The 22368-nt window shown below is 42.3% G+C and overlaps 1 protein-coding gene and 1 gene segment (V, D, J or C); one reads left to right on the plus strand and one right to left on the minus strand.

Moving 5' to 3' along the window:
* Window positions 1-12136: 12136 nt before the first annotated feature.
* The window catches only part of LOC118117476 (armadillo repeat-containing protein 1), a 33593-nt gene continuing 23361 nt past the window's right edge, over window positions 12137-22368 (minus strand). Inside the window, exons 1-8 of one of the 6 annotated variants that reach the window (XR_004697790.2) lie at window positions 17698-18209; window positions 16902-17095; window positions 16712-16803; window positions 15765-15954; window positions 15562-15678; window positions 15168-15242; window positions 13426-13865; window positions 12137-13326 (exon numbers count right to left, since the gene is read on the minus strand). Coding sequence is in view for 5 of the 6 variants with exons in the window: in XM_035169724.2 (XP_035025615.1) it covers window positions 14964-15242; window positions 15562-15678; window positions 15765-15954; window positions 16712-16803; window positions 16902-17063 (840 nt within the window). In the remaining variant the exon portion in view is untranslated. Of the gene's footprint in view, window positions 13866-14696; window positions 15243-15561; window positions 15679-15764; window positions 15955-16711; window positions 16804-16901; window positions 17096-17697; window positions 18215-22368 lie in introns of those variants that run through there. The other 5 variants (XM_035169728.2, XM_035169724.2, XM_035169723.2 and 2 more) reach the window with 5 other exon arrangements.
* Window positions 18448-19260, plus strand: LOC118117482. The segment is given in 2 exon segments: window positions 18448-18596; window positions 18842-19260. Coding segments are annotated over 2 exon segments (462 nt in total).

A 22368-nucleotide genomic window follows, 5' to 3' on the forward strand; every position in this document is an offset into this window, starting at 1 on the left:
AAACTCCCTGACCAAGTGACTAAGACGTCATGAATGATTCATGACGTCACACCTTCATTCTTTCACTAAACCAGTTTTAAACTTATCTTAACTGTTGAGTCTGGATCATCGACAGGAGGTTATATTATATATATATATATATATACACATATATATGTATATATATGTATATATATATACATATATATATGTAATAGTGTTATAATTTCATGATGGATCATTTGGAGAGAAACAAGGACTCACTGGTGTCTCAGGACGAAAGAGCAGGAGGAATAGTTCTGATGCGACGTCACAACAGTTCATTTCTAACTTTACTGAATTACGTTCCCTCACAATAGGAACATAAAGTGGTTCTTTATATAAAATATCTCTGTTGCATTTTAATGAGGTTTGAATTTGACAGAGCAGCTGCAGATGCCACAGGCTCCAACAGAAAACTAACAGAAGACACTTTTCTCTCAAACTGAAACAGACTCGTTCAACACAGTATTTTCACTTCTCCGTGTTGTATCTGTTTTGTTGAAGCTGCTCGTTGAGTCAAATTCAACATTTTCTTTCACTTTTAAAGACAAAACTCTTAGAATTTATCGTTTTTTAATCAATCAACTCTCAAAGAATATAAAAAGGAGATGGCGGATTAAACATGACTTAATCAATCAATCAATCATTTTATTTGTATAGCCCATATTCACGAATCCCAGTTTGTCTCATGGTCTTTAACAAGATGAGACGTCCTCTGTTCTTAACCCTCAACAAGAGTCAAACTACTAAAACCTTTAACAGGTAAAGAAGGTAGTGTAATGGCAGATTTGCATTTGTGTAATGTTAAATAGAAGAACAGATATGTATTTAGAAGAAGTAGATAACAAATGTGTTTCTGTGACTTATAAAAGTTGCAGAGGGGGCTATAAGTGTTTATGACCCCCACATGTGTGTCTTAGCAAATGCTTCACTGCAGGGGTTACTTAGTGTGTCTGATAGAGAGGGGTGAGGGGAACTCTGCATTGTATACAGGACTGGGGTCTTTTGATGTTGTAAATCTAGATAGGGGATCTCGGAGACAGATTGTCTCACACCAGAGAGGCACACCAGGGGTTAGGGACGGAGATCTGAGACAGGAACTCTGCCCAACCTGGTCAGACATCAAGAGACTGAAGTGTACCTTTTGGCTCCTCGCGGGGAGGGGCTTCTGATTGTATAAGTGAAGTGATTCTCCTGTGCTCTGTGCTCATTCTATACACGTCACACTAGGTGGCTGTGTGGGGTGAGCCCACCTGCAGGTGTTAGAATTGAACTTTCCTAGAGACAATGTTATGTGTGTATTATTATACAATAGAGTATCATTATTAAACAGAAACTGCCACCACAATTTTGGCGTTGTTGGCAGGGTCACTCGTGTGAGCAGACACTCTGGATCTCAACGCTGAGAAAGTCTGGGACTCATACCTCAACAAATGAGGGCCGGCAGGAGAGCCAGGAGTGCACTCACTGAGGTGATCCACGGACCTGGTCTGGAAAACAAGCATTGTCTCTCGGGTAAGTAAAATTAAAATGTTATGATCTATTAGGAAAAGATCCAGGAAAAAGAGATTCACTCATTCATTGTATTGAGGGACAGACGTGTCTGCATGGCAAGGTTTTGGAAATCGGTGTAGGATCCATGAAGCTTCAGGTTTCGATCTTTAGGAAAAGGTCAAATATTATAGATAAGATTGGGCTCTGATGTCGGGCTCATGACTAGTAGTTATTATTAATATATAGTAATATTATTATTATTTTGCAATAGAGGTGTAGCTGGGACAGAAGGACCAAGGCCAGGTCCGGATCGTCTCAGTACAGCAATCTGTTGAAAATCTGATAATTCCAGTACATTTTATACCTGCATGCGTGGTGCTAAAGAGAAGTGTGAATATGAGATTTCTCTAAGGCATTATATCAGGCAGAGTATTTAAAATGTATTAAGGAATCAAAAACGTAGGAACAATAATGGAGAAATTTGCCAAGTGATCAGGAATTACAAGAGGTAATTACAATTGACAACATTATATCGGAGATGGGTTTTATTGTTCCTTACAAAAGCATTTTTTGAAGGTTGGTTGAAGGTTAAAAGCATTTTGGTGTTGGTTGAAGGTTTAAGGTTACTAACACTAAAACACTAATAAACTAAAAACTTAACAAATTTTGTTGATGGATATGTGTGACTGTGAAAGAAGAAACATGTAGAATTTGATGAAACTAAACTGAGTATTTAAGCTGAGGATTTCAGCTGAGAAAGAGGAGAAAAGAAAAAGAGAGGAATCTGAGAATCCTCGAACTGGAGAAAAAGGTGAGTATATGTTTAAATATATTTGGGGTATAATTGCGTTTTAAAAGCTAATAGTAAATGGAAAAATAAACAACCTCATAACAAATCTTAAAATAAATTTTTAAGAGATAGAAACGATTTGGTTAAAAAATTAAATTAAGAGACTTTTAAGTTCTTTTCCCATATAAGCAGAACTTTATTTTCCAAATTTCGTATTCTGCTGAACAAACCAGAGTTAAATTTATAAAATGAGAGTCGGGTTCACAATTGCTGAGACAACCTATTTGAGAAAATAGGTTTAAAAATAGAGAGGATGACTGTGTCTTTTCCGAGCATGGGAAGTTTGAGTTTAAATTATCTTTGGTAATTCAAAACTAAACTGCGTGTGAAAAGAGAGAAATAAAAAGAATAAGAACGAAGTAGAGAGGACAAAGAAAAAGGAAAATGAAAGTAGGGATATTTGTGCTGGATTGAAGAGTGTATGGATGTTGTTTAACTGAAGTGAATATGCAGGAACTGAAATAATCTCCAGTCTCAGTGTCTCCGACTAGATTCTGATCTGGACTCAGCTCCACCAAGAGGTGGGCAAGAGAATGCCCTGGGAAGCAGCGCACACAGTGCGATTGATTAGCGGTGAGCTGGGGACAGTGAAGGAATTCATCTGGTGAGGACACTGAGATGGAGAGAGAGAGTTTCAAGCACGTCACTAAAGTAAGAACACGGTTACACACACACCATGTGAATTAATGTTAGACATAGAACAGATGATTAAGATTGCTATTGACCATTGTGAGCTTGATTAGAAGATCAGTAGAGAGAGGCCTACTGTACTTTATGCTAAATATTTTCACAATGATGTGTATAAACTAATGCCCGAACACACAAATCACAGTGAGTGGTAGAGACATCACATATATTTGTAGATTCAGGAACCGGAATCAGTTAATAGATGTGAAGAGTGATATTACTCCAAGAATGAATGTTGGATATCTCATAATGATTGGAGCAACAGGTCTATCAACAGTGATAGAGAGATGCACTGTACAATTGCTATTTTTCATGATGTGGTTGAAGGAGATTGTTTAAGATTCATTTTTGCTGTTACCACACTGCCTGATAAATCTTATGGGTAAAGATTTGATGTGTTCATTGAGTAGTATGTTAAATTTTAAACACCGCAGGGCATTAGAGGTAACTGGAGTCTAAATAACATCTGCATTTGTTAGATAGAGAAAGGGGGATTTGACACTAGCATATCAATGGGAGGTCTAGACTCTTTTCTACTCTCTGGAAGTAACACCCTCTTGCGAAAGGCAGAGGCAGAGAGACTTCAGACAAATGTGAACATAGATGTTATTTACTCAGAGAAGCGGACTTTTAAGTAAGAGCAAATTAAGTTTAAAAAGGTTATAGAGGATGTGAATTAAAGAAAGGATAAAGTAAGTTGGTTGTATTGAGATAGTAAACACTGTGTTGTCTTAGTAGTTTTGATAGACTCATTGGCTAAAAGATTTGTTAAAATATCAACTTTTGATTAAAATACTACTGGAGGGGAAAAGACATTAAATACCAATAAGATATTTTAAAGAGGGTTAAAGGTTAATCGCAAACGATTTTCCATAGTGATAAATGAAATTAGGAATGTTGAACTCATTCCTGAATGTGGTAAATTTTTTGATAAAATATATTACGATTTTTAGTTTTGGTGTGAACATTAATGATATTCCTGAGTTGAAACAGGTACCGTCATGTTTGTGGACCGGGCACAAATATGTTTTGGGTCTGATCAAGGGATAAGACCCAACTAGAAAAGAATATCTGAATCCTCGTATGGAATATGTAAAGATTGTCTGTTAACACACTATTTTTTTCCTGTAAGGAAAAACAAAGGAAGCAGAGCTTCAAACAATGTTTTAGAGTTTCGACAACTGCTGAGAGAGCTGTGATATTTGATGTGTGATATGTGACGCTGTGATATATGACTTTACTGGTGCCAATATGCTGATAGGATGATTTTGCTTGAGCAAAATACCTCCCACCTTTTAACAACCAGGTGGCTCAGATATGGGACAGTATTGCCTTAGATGATAGACATCACTATTTAGAGATGCAATGTTTTTTTAACTATGCGACTCTCTTCCCTACATCAGTAGGGAGAGCCACATGATTGCGTAGCAGTTTTCTTAACTAAAGAGAAAAAAGTTTTTTCTCCTAGTTTAGAATTAGATTTTAAGAGATAACCAGCTAATTATGCAGGAGTGATAGTTGTTTGGTGATAAGTTCAGCATCAAAGGATGCAGCAACTGAGATAACCAAGTGGGTTTACGACTGTGTGATACAATAGAGGCTAAACCACTCCCATCACACTATTGTGCATTGACTGAAGAATGCAAATATGCTAGAGACAAGAGTGTTAAGAGCAACACTAATAGCAGGTTTGCATGGGGTACATGTGATTTTGCCGAGTTGACTGAATAGGAGATTCATGAACCTATTTCACTTCACACTCATCTGTGTGCTGATAGGTGTGTGTTATCATGCAAACTGTATGCAGTCTGCAAATGAGGAGAGCGTATTAAAGATTTTTAATGATAACACTTAATGTAGGTTATAGGAGCTATAAACAAAGGTCAATCGCAATTAAATAATTTTGTAAGAATACAGATTTAATTTACTACGTTTAAGGAATAAACTGGTTGGTGGATAACAGTTGTGTTTGGTGGATGACAGACTTATGATGTGGGTCACATGGATGATATTGTTTAACCTATGTATGTTTCTTCATTAGTTTGAATTGACACATGACTGTAGTCAGTGTGTCAAAAGGGAGGAATATAGATATAGGATATTGGGTGTACAAAAACAACACTCTAAACAATACTCAATAAAACTTTTTTTATCTGAGTCGTGTAATTGAATTACAATTAAAATAGGTAAAGAAATCCAGATTCCACAAAGTGAAAAATACACCACCAAGCAAACAGTTTGATCATTTATAGAGGAATTTGATAAAGATTAAATTGAATTAAGTAAGTTAGATAAATAAATAAATACTGTCTTGTTCTTGTTGACATGTATGCTATGCAAGTAGAAGCTTTCCCCACATCTAGACAGGATTCTTCAGCAGTGGCGCAGACACTGCTCGGAGAACTCATTCCACGTTGGGAAATTCCGAAAAGATGTCCACTGATAATGGTACCCCATTTGTAAGCACAGCTTTGAGGATGCTGGTGAGTATGGGTATCGACACGAGGCAACATCGTGCCTATCATTCCGCCAGTGGCAGGGCAGTGGAAAGAAACAAACAGTGGAAGGAGACAACAGCACATTGAAAAACGAACTGGTAGATATTGTATAAAGCCGTCCCCTGTACTCTTTAAAATCCACAGGCAGGTGATGGACTCCCTACCGAAATCCATAGAAAGGGAAAATGCTGATCTGAGACCAGGAGACAGGATTGTGTGAAGGACGTGAGGAGGAAACCAGGAGAGCACGTCGATGGAACGAGTGCAAACCAAGTGCCTCTCACCACACAGACGGAAGTGAAGGTCAACCTGGAGACATGCAAGCCATTGAAGGAGGATTTCCGGAGCCACGAGTGGATTCTACAGGACAGAGCGTGCGTTGTGTCAGTGTGCGAGCCTTCAGCCTTCAATTGTTTCGTGTTTGCAAGCAAGGAGAGGTGTGGAAATGATTAGGGCCACACGTCTCTAATCTCAAGAAGAGGCAACACTTTGAAGAGGGGTTGGCGAGGGGCACTGCTGATACAATAGCGCCGAAGGGGGAAAACAACGACACCTGATGGGACGACTGGGATGCAGTTCGAGGGAAAAGATGGTTTCCCTGTTCATGAACACCGTCATCGTCGTCCTGCCACCAATAATATGGCATGTGAAACCTTGGCAGGAAGAAAACGCGAAATATAACCTGAGCATCAAAGTCAGGACAAAAGGAGAACTCATGTTCGACTTCCCTGATGAACTGACAAAGCCTGGAGAATGCATGGTTTGAGACCATGAAGACACCAGAAGACCCAAGCTCATTTACAGATTCAACTCATTGTGTGTAATCAAGAGATGAGAGTTCCACAGTGTGAGTGTCTCCAGATGAAAGGTTTTGGAGGACTTGCCCCGGGGGGGGAGCACTGTGAAGAACACACACAAACAGATGAGTTTGCTCTGGAGATGGAAGATTAACATCTTTAGAGGGGGGCTGGGTTTCCAACTCTTTCTCCCACTGTCTAGGGTCAGGAATGACTCTGCATCACAGAAAGGCTTTGAGAAAAGATGCTAGCCAAGAAGGTGTTTGTCACATAATCAGGACGAATTGTGGCACATACACAGTGAACATTTTTGACAATATGATGCATATCGTTTCAAATTTTAAATGACCTATTGTCCAGAGAAAGAACAAGGACACTTAGATTCCTGAAGGGCGGAATTGATGGTCACGCCTACTTTTGAATGATTGCAAAATATGTTTATTGAAGTTTGTTGAAACCTATTTGAATTTTCATGTGTGTACTAGTGTTGTTGAACTGTTGTATTGTCTTTTGAGTTTAAGACTATGGTTATTTCCTTAATCAAGTCTATGATTGGACGATATGTTCAACTTCCTGAAACTCATCTATCCTGGATGCTTCCCTTCCAGGATGATGAGATGGTATAAAGATGTATAAAGGATATTGAGCCTTTTAGGCTCAAAGGGGGAATTGTAATGGCAGATTTGCATTTGTGTAATGTTAAATAGAAGAACAGATATGTATTTAGAAGAAGTAGATAACAAATGTGTTTCTGTGACTTATAAAAGTTGCAGAGGGGGCTATAAGTGTTTATGACCCCCACATGTGTGTCTTAGCAAATGCTTCACTGCAGGGGTTACTTAGTGTGTCTGATAGAGAGGGGTGAGGGGAACTCTGCATTGTATACAGGACTGGGGTCTTTTGATGTTGTAAATCTAGATAGGGGATCTCGGAGACAGATTGTCTCACCAGAGAGAGGCACACCAGGGGGTGAGACGGAGATCTGAGACAGGAACTCTGCCCAACCTGGTCAGACATCAAGAGACTGAAGTGTACCTTTGCTCCTCGCGGAGGGGCTTCTGATTGTATAAGTGAAGTGATTCTCCTGTGCTCTGTGCTCATTCTGTACACGTCACACTAGGTGGCTGTGTGGGGTGAGCCCACCTGCAGGTGTTAGAATTGAACTTTCCTAGAGACAATGTTATGTGTGTATTATTATACAATAGAGTATCATTATTAAACAGAAACTGCCACCACAGTAGAAACCTCAGAGACACATGTGAGGATCCGTCTCCCAGGACGGACACAAGTGAACAGATGTCCCGTGGAACAGAGAACATCAGAGAGATCAGAGTATTTACAGCTTTGATTAGAATAAACACTTTGTAGCTGAAGGTCAATGAACTGATGGATTATTGTCAGTAATGGTCGAGTATCTGAGGAGAAATATTATATATCAAGCAGACTTGTTGTGATCATAGTCTACGGTCAGGATCCACCATCAAGATCGGATGCCACCATCGTCCACAGTCATTGTCCACTGCCACCATGAGGATCCACCATCAGCTGCCACCTCGGTCGTGGTCCACCACCACCATCAGATGCCAACACGATACAGAAGCATCATACTGGATCCACCATTACGATCTCTGATACGCGATCCACAGATCATAATCCACGATGTGGATCTGCAGACGATAAGGCAAAGGGACTCCGGGGAAGAAGTCAAGTCAGTAACATGTAGTGATGGGATATGAATTACTTTGATGTGATAACGATTGAGAAGAGGAAGGAGAAGCTGGAAAGAGAAGCTCCGTGTGTCATGTGTCCCCCGACCTTCTAGACCTACAGCAGCAGAACTAAGAGCAGGTCTAAGACAAACCTGGACCGGCTCTAACTATAAGCTTTATCGTAAAGAAAGGTTTTAAGTCTACTCTTAAACGTACAGAGGGAGTCTGCCTCCCGAACTGAAAGTGGGAGATGATTCCACAGGAGAGGAGCTTGATGCTGAAGCTCTGGCTCCTACTCTACTTTTAGAGACTTTAGGGACGACAGCCTGAATTCTGGGAGCTCAGGGCTCTAGTGGGTTGATAAGGTACTATCAGCTCTTTAAGGTATAATGGTGCCATGTTATTAAGGGCCTTGAAGGTGAGGAGGAGAATTTTAAATTCTATTCTAAATGTAACAGGAAGCCAGTGTAGTGAAGCTAACACAGGAGACATGTGGTCTCTGGTCCTGGTTCTTGTCAGGACACGTGCTGCAGCATTTAGGACAAGCTGCAGAGTCTTTAACGACTTCCTGCTGGAGCCTGAGAATAAGGAATTACAATAATCACGTCTGGATGGAACAAAGGCCTGGACTCGTTCTTCTGCATCTTTTTGAGACATGATTTTTGAGATGTTACACAAGTGGAAGAAGGCGGTCCTAGAAATTAGTTTTAAGTGTGAATTAAAGGACAAATCAGGATCGAAGATCACTCCCAAGTTCCTGACTGTTTCATTGGAAGCAAAGACGATGTCGTCTCGCGCAGCTTCATCATTAGATAATGTATCTCTAAGGTGTTTAGGGCCAAGTATTAGAACCTCTGTCTTATCTGAGCTTAATAAGAGAAAATTGCGGGTCATCCAGGTTTTTATGTCCTTGAGACATGCTTGGAGTTTAGTTAATTGATGACATTGTTCAGATTTTATTGACAAGTATAACTGGGTGTCATCCACATAGCAGTGGAAATTTACAGAGTGTGTCCTGATAATGTTTCCTAGTGGAAGCTTATATAAGGTTAATAAAATTGGGCCGAGCACAGAGCCCTGTGGAACACCGTGGTTAACTTTGTTGCGCACAGATGACTCATCATTAATTTGCACGAATTGGAATCGATCTGAAAAATATGATTGAAACCAGTTTAGGGCGGTTCCTTTATACAAACACACAACTCGTCACTAAAGTTATGTGAAAGTCTAGAATGAGGTTGGTTTGTTCGTTACACACGAATCAAGTAAAGCTTCAGATAAAACACGTCAAAAGTGCAAATTACAACTATGACACATTTAGGAAAACGTGACTATTAAAGTGTTAATTAATCATTATCTCAGGTTTGCATCATTTCAGATAAATGAAAGTTCTGCTGCCAGCCCAGAGTGACACAACACACCGGCTACAAAGTAGCTGGAGACACCGAAAAGGTTGATTTTCTTGTGACACGATTTGTGTCACATGACTCACTCTACGCTGACGACGTTCTGCTTTATCAGTCCGACATGATATCGTTAGAAAACGAAAACATTATAGGAACAGAAGAGTCATGAGAGCAGTGGGTGAAGATCGTAGTGTGTGAGGAAGCTCGCTAAGATAACGACGAGGATCAGAAGGCATTTTATGTTTAGTTTGTTTTAATCAGAGAAACTTTACAGAAACTCAGCAGCTGCTTCATGTTCCTGTCTCAGCAGGACATGAACAAACTTGTCCACATTTTTATCTTCAGTCGATCCCACACTGTGGCGGTGTGTTCACAGGTCTCGTTCAGAAGGCTGCTGCTGCTCGAGCCATCGCTGTGACGCAGGAGTGTTCATTTGTACCTGGGTCCGCCTCCCTCTTTCAGCGTCATCCATTTTTATATAATCTAATAAAGCCTCTTTTCCACTGGTCAAAAACCACTAACACCCCGAACAACCAGCTTTTTGCAGAATGGGTTCAAAGGTCGTTCACTCTCGGGTCAAATGACTGTGCAGGTTTTTATCGCCTCCAATCAGACATGACGCCCAGGTGAACCCGACAGCGTGGTGAGAGAGCGCCTCAGTTGGTGCGTTCATGACGTTGACCATAATGCATCAGGGAAGAAAAACTGAGGCAAACTCTAATTCCGTTAAATGGGGTTTACCTCCGTTTAAAGAAGCTGCGTGTTCCCATTAATTTTGGTGTGTAAAAGGTTGAGAGTCAAATTCAATCAAATTCAAAAACCGTAGAAACCTGAGAGTCCCATGTGAGGATCCTCTCCCAGGACACAAGTCCAACAGATGCTGATGGAACTGAACACATCAACACAACAACAGGATTCACTACATGAGAAGAACCAGTTTGTAACTTCATGTTTAAAGTGTTTATACAGAATGTGTGATGGAGATGAAGGAGCAGAGGAACTGAGGACTTCCTCTCAGTGATGGTAGAAGATGTGAGGAGACATGTTGTGTATCAAGAAGTCTGGTTGTGATCATGGACCATAGATCATGATCCACCACCATGATCACAGTCTGTGATCCACATCAGGATCCACGATGTGGCTGCAGCTTTGATCCTGGATCCACAAGTGATGGAGCAGCAGAACTCTGGTGAAGAAGTCACGTCAGTAACATGTTGATGAGACATTAATGTGATAAAGAGGGAGAAGAGGAAAGAGAAGCTCCATGTGTCACGTGACCCCGACATTCTAGACCTTCAGCAGCAGAACTAAGATCTAAGACAAACCTGGACCAGCTCGAACTATAACTTTATCCTAAAGGAAGGTTTGAATCTTCAACGTACAGAGGGAGTCTGCCTCCAGAACTGAGGCTCCAGGAAGTCAGTGTAGTGAAGCTAACACAGGAGACATGTGGTCTCTGGTCCTGGTTCTCTTCAGGACACGTGCTGCAGCATTTAGGACAAACTGCAGAGTCTTTAACGACTTCCTGCTGGAGCCTGAGAATAAGGAATTACAATAATCACGTCTGGATGGAACAAAGGCCTGGACTCGTTCTTCTGCATCTTTTTGAGACATGATGTTTGAGATGTTACGTAAGTGGAAGAAGGCGGTCCTAGAAATGTGTTTTAAATGAGAATCAAAGGACAAATCAGGATCAAAGATAAGGGCAATGTCTTCTAGTGCAGCTTCATCATTAGATAATGTGTCTCTGAGGTGTTTAGGGCCAAGTATCAGAACCTCTGTTTTATCTGAGTTTAATAAGAAAAGGTTTTTATGTCCTTGAGACATGAACTTCAGTTAATTATGTGTGCCTATGCATGCAATGCATATTAATATTGCTCGAGTTTATTATTCTTCACTCCGAAATTTCTGGAAGGAGCAAATCAGTCAAACTTTTCTAACTCGCTCCCACGGTCCCATTTCTTAACTCTTACCAATAAAAAAGAAATCTCTTTGTTCGGCAAAGTCTTGGGATTCTCGCTGTGTTGTTATTTCCCAGATCGGAGTTATAGTTTTTGAACTAGAGCTATTTGTTCGAGGGTTGTGCCAGAGCCTGGATCTGTCTCTTCCCTGACTCACCTGGCTGGTTAGTCCCTTGCACACACAGAGGAGGGGGATGTGTTGAGCAACAATGTGTTTGTTCCAGTGGGTTGAGTCACTGACTCACTGGTCACCAGTCCAAACCTTCTGTCACATGATCACAGCCCCGCCCCTGATCACATCCACATGGAAATATTGACTCATCCTTACAGAGACAGGAAGTGACATGTTTTATGCTTTGAGGCTGGATTTTGTAAATGAAACCCCTCCCCCAGATAGTTACAGGAAGTTACCAGAAACCCCACCCAAAACCCTGGATTTTCAAAATAAAACCCCCCAGCTAGTTACAGGACGTTACCAGGAAGGTCATTAAAGGTCGTTTTCTCTCCTGTCTGAACTCTGTCTTTTGTTCCATTGTTTCAATTTAATCTGGTTTAAAGGTTTTTTCACTCAAACAGTTTGATCCAGACCACCTCTTATGTTGGACCTTTCACACCTGATATTTAGGTTCAGACTAAACTGAAGAGTCTGAAGGTCTGAAGTCCTGAATATTGATCAATTTCACAGGAAACTGCTGGAAATAAAATTCAGTAACTTTTCATTTTCACCATGTGATTCACTTCCACTGTCCAGTTCCAGCTAAACAGAGTCTGTAGACTTTGAAGGAAATTATTCACACAAGATTAAAGTTTGTGTTTAATGCTGAAGCTTCATCTCTCTTTAATCTCAGTTTGTGATCTTGTTGTTCAACTGGATTTTTTAAACTTCGTGATATTCACATGTCCTGAACATACCTTGACCTGGATGACTGAGAATCACTTATAAAGCTTGTATTGTTCTAGGTTCACACCTGACGTTAAATCTTTGCTGCCTGTGTTCAGTGTCACATGAGCCTCATGCAAGAACATTTTCGTGTTCTTCGTTTAAGTTCCTCTTACATTTGTTTGTACGACTCGTCAGTTTCAGCTTCAGAAAAGAGTGATGATAAACGCGATGAACGCCACCTGTGTGTATTTGAGTAAATCGTAGACTTTCATAAAGATGGACGACATCATGTCTCCACAAACCCTGACCCACTTTCCAGAAATGAAGCTAAAATATCTCACATACAAATGCTGAGCCGACAGAAATCGGACAGGCGCTCTGTTTTCTGTCTGAACGAGATGTTTTCCCTGATCACACAAAAAGTTTTTTTTTTAAATTTTTTTTTTAAAAAAAGGTACACGACCTAGACACTGTGACCCGAACCGTCGGGCGTCCGGACTCAAGTCTGGAAAACTCAAATTCTGTTCATACCTGTAAGAAAACTGGTTACTGATGCAACTTCTCCTAAATCACTCAAACGCACCATTAAACAACAAACCTGTTTGTATGAACGGTTCTTACATGAGGCTCAATGAGTCCAAACACAATCTGCCTTCACTGAGGTGGATCTACACCTGAACTGTCATGTGATCAGACTGGTTGTAATCCGATTACCCAGGTGAATAACGTCAGGTGGGAATGGGGATGAATCCTGTGTAACATGGTCCAGTGTTAAAAACACAGATTTCTACTCTACGTAAAAACATCAACCTCAGGTTCAAATGTGCAAAATGTTCAAAACCTTGTGGCTGTTTGATGTCACTGAAAAGAAGGAAGGTCAAATAAAACTTCAGTAACATGGCTCCACAAACTTTCTTAAGTTTGACTTCCTGTTTCCTGATCATGTGACTTCTGGACTCTTCTCCAGACTGATGGACAGATGAGAGAAAACAGCAGTTAGCTGCAGCCGGAGCAGGACGTCTGTGGATGACAGGAAGTGAGGAATCAGCTGACCTCAAACTGCAGGAAGGAAAGTTTCTGCTCAAATAAATAACAAAAAGGTAAGAGGCCAGCAACGACCTGCTCATGACTCCATATTTTAACTTGTTGCGGTCTGTTCGGCTCCTTGCAGGACGCCTGCAGTTAGTTAGTAAGACCAGTTTACAGAGTTCTTCACAGCTCTCCAGCAGGAACTTCAAAACCACGATGGGGTTGTTGGAGATGGTCTCCTCTCGACTGTGACACCGGTCGCAGTAACACTGACAGCGCTGAGATTTGGCAGCTGGTAGGTTTTGGTTCCGAGAGGAGGCAGGAGGTTTAATGGGGGGTCACCAGTAGAAAGAGCGGGAAAGGAAGTTGGTGGCGGCCCCGAGCCAGCTGGCCCCGTCCTGGTTGGATCCCACCCGGGTCACCGCCTTGTCGGGTTCCTGAGAGGGACTCTCGTCCTCTGGCAGGTAGTCGGGCAAGTCCAGGTTCTGCTCCACCTCCACCGAACCGTTTTCCGCAAACGAAATCAACACCTGGAGACAGCGACAGGGAAGAGGACAGGCTCAATGGTTCTGATGGATTCAGTGAAGTGGCTGCAGATTAGTTTTATAAAGACTAATATTAACTTAAAATGTGTGCATGTGAAGTAACGTTGTGGGTCCTCTTTCTTTTTGAATCGAATACAATTAGTAATTTAACATTTTAAAGAGATTGGTTGGTTGCATGGAAACCCAATAATGATATAACCTGCTGGTCACTATACACCTTCACTTCAATATCCATCATATTAATGTTTAGTTGAGTCTGTTTGGGAGTTTGACCATGAAACAAAGACAATGTGATCTTGTGACTCAGAGACAGTGAGTGGCTTCAAACCGAAAATGAATTGATAGCTTGTTTTCAGCTGTTTTCAGACATGGACTAAAGTCTGCACATGTTCCTCACATGTTCCTCTCCAGGTTCTCTATGTGAGAACAAATGTCTGAGTCAGTGTCTCTGGACATTTTCTGGATCTTCTCCTGCAGCCTCCTAGTAAAACATCTGTAACATGTCAGAGTGAGTTCATGTGAGGAGACAGCAGGACAATGTGTGGAAGCTTCCCAGTGAGCGAGTGGACGTGTTGATGAGGTTTCTAACACGTGACGGACGTGAAACTGGAAGAACACAAAGATCTCAGGATGAAGAAGAGGAGCCGTACACGCAGAAGACGAAGACGTCAACTTGGAAACACGAGGAGGTTCCAGATCTTTTGGTGATGAGGGCCGACGCCGGTGTGGATGAGCTGTAAACAACAACACTGATCTTTCCACAGCAGAGTTTATACGTCATGTCCGGCCTCCTGCTGCTCTACAGGCTCCGCCCCTGCTGCTCTACAGGCTCCGCCCCTCGCCTGGATGTTCCCCTCATGTTCCTGTTGGTGTGAACGAGTCGGACCCGACAACCTGCTGCTGCTTCACAAACACTAACTACAGGAAATGTCCAGACACTGTTTTACAGACTCGTGTGAAAACGGTTCCATTTTGGCTGCAGCTGTGGTTCAGGGTCACGAGGACTCTGCTGCCCCCTCCTGGTGTGAAGGATTATCTCATGCTAACGCCACTTCAGGAATTAAGTTGTGGGGAGGGTCGGCTTTACTTTACATAATAAGTGATTTCTCTGACCGACACTAAAGTAAAATGCTGTCTTGTGTAGATGTTGAAAAATAAACTGGTCTTACTGGAGCAGGACACTTGATGCTCAGGTTCATTATTCTTTAAGGATTTTAAAGCTTTTCTTTGGGAGTTTTTGTTCCTGTGACCTTTGGACACCGTGAAGTGACTGAAGCTGAAACTGACCTCGTCTCCATTTTCTCCTCTCACCACCTGCTGAGCACTCATCACCTGAGTGGAGGCGATCGCAGACGCCAGAGACTGAAAAGAAAAAACAGTCACGTGATTCATCACTTCATCCAACTCACTCATTGACAATAACCTGCTCACCAGACTTTAATTGAAGTTACATATTTACAGATGAGTTTATTAAATATGAAACCTAATTATAATTTCACTTCATAGAGCAGCTCATACTTCAGCTGAAATTCAAACAAATTAATAATCACATGATTAAAATACATTTTCTTCATCAGTTTGAATTTTGATGATATCAACACTTTTAGTTTGAGCTGGTAAAAAAGAAATGTGCAGCTCGATCTTTGTGAACAGTTTCTATCATCACCATGTCTCGCCTCACCTCGGCCTTCAGGTCCGACCGGATCCGGACGATGCACCTCTTCACGGCCATCTGAAAGGTGAAGCTGATCACTCCTCTGATCTTCAGCAGAGCCTCCTCACACAGACTCCTCCGACTCTGACGAGGACCAAAACAAACTTTCACCCTGAACCTCCAACATTATTATTTATAATTCAGTGGTTCGTCGCCAGCTCTCTGCTCACCCAGTCGTCCAGCCCGTCGATGTGGAGGATGACCGTCTTGGCTCTCTTGTTGCTGGAGCCCAGGAAGAACTGGGCTTTGCGGCGGCTGCTGACAGCGTCCTCGGCTGGTTCCGAGTCAGCGTCGCAGGTCGCCTGCAGGAGCTCGTAGATCTCAGACGCCAACAGCTTTGTCTCTCCGGGAGTGGTCGATCTGGATGACACAACAAGACCAAACTCAGAGTGAATCTGTCAGGAACAACCAGACTGTTGTGTTTGAGTCATGTGGTTTTTGGTTCATGTTTTGTGTCTTTGACATAATTATTTTGTTTGAGTCCACAAAACACTTCTGGAGACATTTAGGCTAAAAACAAGGTGTAAATGACCTTGTTTCGAGTTCAATTTGAAAGTTGGGCTGACGGACACTTGGATGACACCACAGGAGCAGTATGGAGACATGTTGTTGTAAGGGAAATGTAACATTTTGACCACAATATGTTCATGTTAATTTCCCCTTTGATTGATCATGATTGAATCTCATACAATGTAACCTTCATCATGCTGTATCCTGTACAACTGAATGAGTTAATTGCTTTAACTAAGGCATTGTTGCCTTGATGTCATCAGAAGATCCTGACCTTTGACTTTGTAACAACCCCAACCAGAGTGGGAGGGATGAGCCAAATGTATAAAGACAAAGAACTGTTTCCCATCGGGGTGCATATTACAAACTGACCTTTGTCGTATGCACCATGCTCGGAGCATTAAAGTGTGATAATACTGTAAGAGAATTGTGTCTCGTTCCTCGTTGTTAAAGTGGGATTGCAGAAATTGCCAGGACATTGTGTTTTTACGTTTGAAGAAGTTATCACCAGTAACTTCGATTGTATTGGATTTGGCTGCAGTGCTGTTTTGGGTGAACTATCCCTTTAAAGTCGGAGTCGTGTCCACGTCACATCAATGAGACTCACTTCTGTACGACATTCTGGAGGCTCAGCATCATCCCCAACTCCCCCTTCAGCTTCTCCCGATTGGCTCGACATTCTGCCAGGTAACGAATCGCCTGCAACACCAACCAATCACAATCATCAGCAAGCATAACAACCAGCCGTGCCTCATCCTGAAGTTTTCTGCAGGAGGGTGAGTGTGAACGCAGCTCACCAGCAGGGCGGCGTAGACCACCTGAGGGTTTGGGTTGTCCAGGAAGAGGATGAGTCCCGGCAGGCAGCCCTGGTCCTGGACGATGGCCCTGCGGTTCATGGGGTCGGCAGCCAGGTCTTTCAGCTGGTTGACCACAGCCAGGGCGTCTGGCTCCACACTCATGTTTGACAATCACTCTCCCATACAAGAACCAGCTGAGGAAGACAGCGACAAACATGAAACCCACACTGTGCCACCTATCGAAACGCCCACCAGGCACCGCCACAGCTCTGGTTTCCTGTCCGCTCTCCACCATCCAACACAAATCCTGTCTCCATACAGAGAAACCCAACAAATACACATTTAAAAAACTGTTTGTGGTTTTTGAGATGTTCAAGGTCTCTGACCATTTAAGTACAATTCAGAAATAGACGTAAACAGGAAGTAGATTGTCTCTGCAGTTGGTTGCTTAGTAACAGAAACTCCTCTGAAGGAGGAGCAGTGATGATGAAGAGTCAGAGCAGGGACGACGAGGTGGAACTGTAACTGACAGGAAGTGTTAGCTTTGTGTTCACCGCTGGTCGTCGAGTCACGTGACTGATGGGAACTAAGACCAGTTTAAACAAGTCTCTAATTTAGAGGCTGGAAACGCTGTCAGGCGTAACCATAGCAACAGTGATGCTTTAAAGCTGAAGCACAGTAACGTGGATGTAGCCTCAGCCAGTGTGAACAGGAGAGATCATAACACACTGTTGTGTCCTGTCACGTGTCAGGAGACAACACTGGTCTGAGAACTGCAGCTCAGATCTAAACCAACCTGTTTACAGCAGAACTGACCCACAGAGACGTGCAGACCAGGGTCCACAGCCGCGTTCTCCCAGCAGCTCGGTCGAACCGAGGGCCGGACTGGTGAGAGGACTACAGGTCCTGCTGGTGTCTCTGGGGCGTGTGTCCTGGTACACGCACAGATTAAAGGCTCAGATGTTAACATGGAGCTTCGTGTCCTCGGTCAGGCAGCAGGACCCGGGACGTGCTACCAGCAGCGGGTGTGGTCACCTGTCACTGGCTCAGACCTCTGAAGAATGCTAATGCTAATGCTAACAGAGCTCACCTCTGACCGGCACCGAGCCGCGGCTAACGTTAGCGGCTAGCTGTCCGGTTAGCTTCCGCTCCGTGAAGCACCGGTGACCGTTAACGGTTTGTAGCAGCAGCTGGAGCCGGAACGAGCGGATTCTCCGGTTTATTCAAACACGTTAACGATGTTTCCACCGACTGAACATTAACCGAGGACTTCCGGCTGGGGACCCACTAACAACAGAGCCTGTGATTGGACCAATTACAGTCATGTGACGGTGCTGACCAATGAGCTGCACTGTTCTAACAGTTAAAGAAATATATATATAAATACATGTACACACACTGTATAAACATGTATCTATATGTTTATACAGTGTGTGTTCATCAAACTGAGGAAACCATTCAGTTATAGACATTTGATGCAGTAATGCAGTACTAAGTGATAGGTACAGTATACATGTGCAGTACAGTATAACCAGCAGGTGTGAGGGGGGGAGCCCTGCTCTCCTCCCAGTGGCTGCAGAGGAAGCTGATTGGTTCAAACGATTTGATTCCAGCTGAGAACATCAGACTGAACCGTCAGTTTCACTGTCAACATGGAGAAACTGGCTTCACTTCTGTTCTTCTCAGCTCTTGTAGGTTCGTATGATTTAGAAAAGAAAACCTGAAACAGGAAGACATCTTGTTTGGATATTCTTTTAGTTCCTGTTAAAGATTAAAAATGTCCACATCACAAATCTAGATGATAAAGATGTCACCACTTCACCACTAATAACTGTTGAGTCTGCCATTAACAGGATCATTTCATCAGGATCAACATTCAAGCCATGGACAAGTCACTTTGGAACATTAGTCTGAATAGAACATGTGGTTTCCATCACTAGGTCACAGCTTGGAAGATGATGTCACCGCCAACAGTGCTGAGGTGTTTTCAGCATCGGGCAGTACTGTTACTCTGTCCTGTAAATATTCTGTTAAAGCTGACAATCTCCAGTGGTATCGACAGGATCCTGGATCAGCTCCTCACTATCTTCTCCTGATCACTGATACACAAGAGCCTCAAGTGCTGAGAGCGACTCCTCGAAACCCTCGACTGACAGCTGAACTGAACCAGGAGAGAAATGGAGTCCAACTGCAGATCTCCTCTGCTGCAGTGACAGACTCTGCTGTGTACTACTGTGCTCTGCAGCCCACAGCGACAGGAAACTACACAACTCTGTACAAAAACTCCAGCTGCCAGAAGCCTCCTCTCCTCACTGCTCACCTCAGCTTCTTACCTCCACTAGAGGGCGATATATTCTGATAAGAGATATAAAAGAGTTTGGGAGAGCCTAAGTTTGTTCACTCTCTCTGGAGCAAAGTGAATCTAAGAAAGCAGATGTGTGAAGGAGGAAAAACCAGATATTTCAAACACTACTGATATAAGACAAGATGCAAACATGGGACAGATGAATGAAAAGTGTAAGAGGGGTGTTGTGAGTCGGGGCTCAACAGGGTCAGAGATTCCTCCTTCAGGTCTGAGTCTTCAAAAATTACAGAGACTAGCAGCTTTTCCTCTTTCACCCACAGTGACTCAACACTGCAGATATGATGCCTTTGAGATATTCATCTCTGCAGTGCTGCTGGCTGCTCTGTGTCTTGCAACATGGAAACACAACTCTAAAGCCCTGAGACGAACACAACATTTGTTCCGACCTTGTTTAATTTGATTGGTAACACAGCCTTACAGAAGTGAGCACAATGTAAGACACTGTGCCAAAACCAGAAGATTTTACTGCGACCGGGCAGTGCTTGCGCAACATCGAAGCGTCGATACGTCAGCAGCCTGGCGCGGCAGCAACCTCCTCTGGCACAAACAGGGTTGAACCAACAGCCCCAAATGATCCTGAGCCGCTTCGGTGGGAAAGAAGAAACACAAGTAGACGATCATTCTGGAGAGATTATTCACCAATCCCATCGCCTTCCTCTGAAGATCCAAAGCAGCCGTCTGATTCTGTTGTAGCCACGTGCCTATGAAGTCACAGTGAGGAAAATCACAATTTACAAAAACCTGTGGAGCAGGGCAGAGAGATAACACTTACTGTCCATTGAGGGAGTCACCACTGTTAAACCTTGGCTTCAGATACGTTATTTCAATATTAAATAAATCTTGAGATAACTCACCAGATCTGTAGGATATTTAAATGTGTGAAACACAGGGTTCAATGCTGTCCAAATCTTCAGGCTTGATATGTTGAGGTTTGATCATTATTTATCTAGAAAAACATCAGACTTGCTGTTTTTGAAGGAACATGTTGATATAAAAATTATGACTGAAGTCCAGTGTGATTATGACAAGGTTTGTCATATTGTGTGGAGTTTTGGTCTCAAAGACCTTCAAACCTTGTGTAAAGAGTCTAGAACTGAGATCCTTTTCTTATCTGGTGTAACTGATGAAAGAATGAGGTCCTTGAAACTCTATCTATTCTGATGAGCCACCACTGGTATTTATTCAGACTCTCTTCCTCGCCTTAGTTGATTGGTAGTAGTGATGCAACAGATTTATCATCATTAGGTTTATAGCATGACTTACAAATATATGTCAAACCTAAAGAGGATACACCTTTTTACCACCCTTAAAGCTACCTTTTTGTTAGGTTCAGGGTTAACAACAAGATCCTCAAATGCTGTAAATCCTGAATAAAAATTTGAAACCAACATACAGCTCAGTGTGAGGAAGAAAGTCCAGATCATAGGAGAGATTTGAAAGAGACCCAGGAGATGTTACTGAATCAGGGAAGAGAGAGGAGTTTCAAGAGTTCAGTGCACAGGTGTCTGAATCTACAAAGCACCAACACTACCTGGATTCAAATATGCTTCCTCACTGTGGTGCACCCAGTCTCTATCTTCTACTGCTTCCTTCACTCCCACCAGGTTTGTTACATTATACAGCACTGTGTAAGGTTCATCTGAAATTAGAGTGAATTATTTGAATCCTAACAATAGAGCGCATTTTGTTCCTTTAGCACCAGCTTGAAGAACTGTTAGATCGTCAACAATGGTAGAGTCTCTCAGTGCAGAAGGTGTGACTTTGCATTTATCTCAGAATTCATGACTCAAAGTGAACAATAGGAGTTATTTATTTGGTATCGACAGTGTCCCAGGACAAGCACCAGCTCCTCCATATATCCTGTGGCTCAATGTGGACAATAGTTCAGATTCTCTGAAGTTTAGAAAAACAGTTGTTCCCACTCTAATTTAGTTCTGAAAATGATGTCAAACTGTGATCTCCTTCTGCTGCAGGACAGACTCTGCTGGTACTCGCCAGGCTCTTCTGCCTGGGGCAGGACAGGTAAACAGCACAGCCCTCTGTAAAACCAGGAGTAAAGATAAAAATCTCATCAGTCTCTGTAATTAGAGGTAGATGACCACTGTTGAAACCCATAGTGGAGTCAGGATAGATGTTTCAGAGCTCACAATAAACAAATTCCTGATACAACGCCATCAGTTCTTAGGATATTTTAAATGTGTGTGGGAAACATGCAGGGTTCAGTTGCTTAATCCTCATCTCTCAGACATGTGTTTGAGTTTGATCATTATTTTTCTAAAAAGAAAATTTGCAAGTAGTTTGCTTGAATATGAATATAGGGAACATACTGTAAGTCCATGATTAAGACAGAAGGTTCACTGCATGTGGAGAGTTTTGGGTGTCAGCAGACCTTCAAACTTTGTGTGTGAGTCTAGGAATCAGGATCTCATCCGTCACTTCAAATGTCTTAAACCAGGTGAAATCAAACTGCTCATGGTTCATGTTAATCGCGAAAGTGACACTTGAGCTTTTTTTTTCTTTTATCAGAAGAATAAAGTTTAATTCATATGAAATCGTTGTTACTGGAGTTAAAACAGAGCCCAGCATAGTTGGGCAAAACTGGTGCGACGGACGCCAACTGATTCCAGCTACTTTCTAACTTCTGCTGAGGAAGACCAAACACTACCAGAATAAGGACTGTCCCGCTATTTGAAGTCCAATCCCACCAGTTGAGATTGCTTGGAGTGTCCAGCAGGCGATGTTGGAGGTTGCAATCAGCTTGGATGTTGAGGACGACCCCAGCAGCAGAGAGCTGCTTGAGTTTGTTTCATTCTTTACTTGTATGTAAAGACATTATTTCCATTCTGTTTATCAACCACTACATACATATTCTTACATGTTGTGTTTCACCTCTTTTTGAAGTTTTTACTTCCTCCCTTCCCCATAGGAAACATAACTAATCTGTTCCATTGAACCTGTGGAATTATCTAACTTTCTTCTCTGATTTTAAGTGGACAGGGAGGTTTATTTTGAGTTTAGTTAATTTACTCTTGTAAGAGCAAATCTCTACATTTAGAAGAAAAGTTTATAGAACTAGTTGAGTTCATGACAGCTGATCTTCTT

The sequence above is a fragment of the Hippoglossus stenolepis genome, chromosome 11, assembly GCF_022539355.2.
Source record: "Hippoglossus stenolepis isolate QCI-W04-F060 chromosome 11, HSTE1.2, whole genome shotgun sequence".
NCBI classification, from domain to species: domain Eukaryota; kingdom Metazoa; phylum Chordata; class Actinopteri; order Pleuronectiformes; family Pleuronectidae; genus Hippoglossus; species Hippoglossus stenolepis.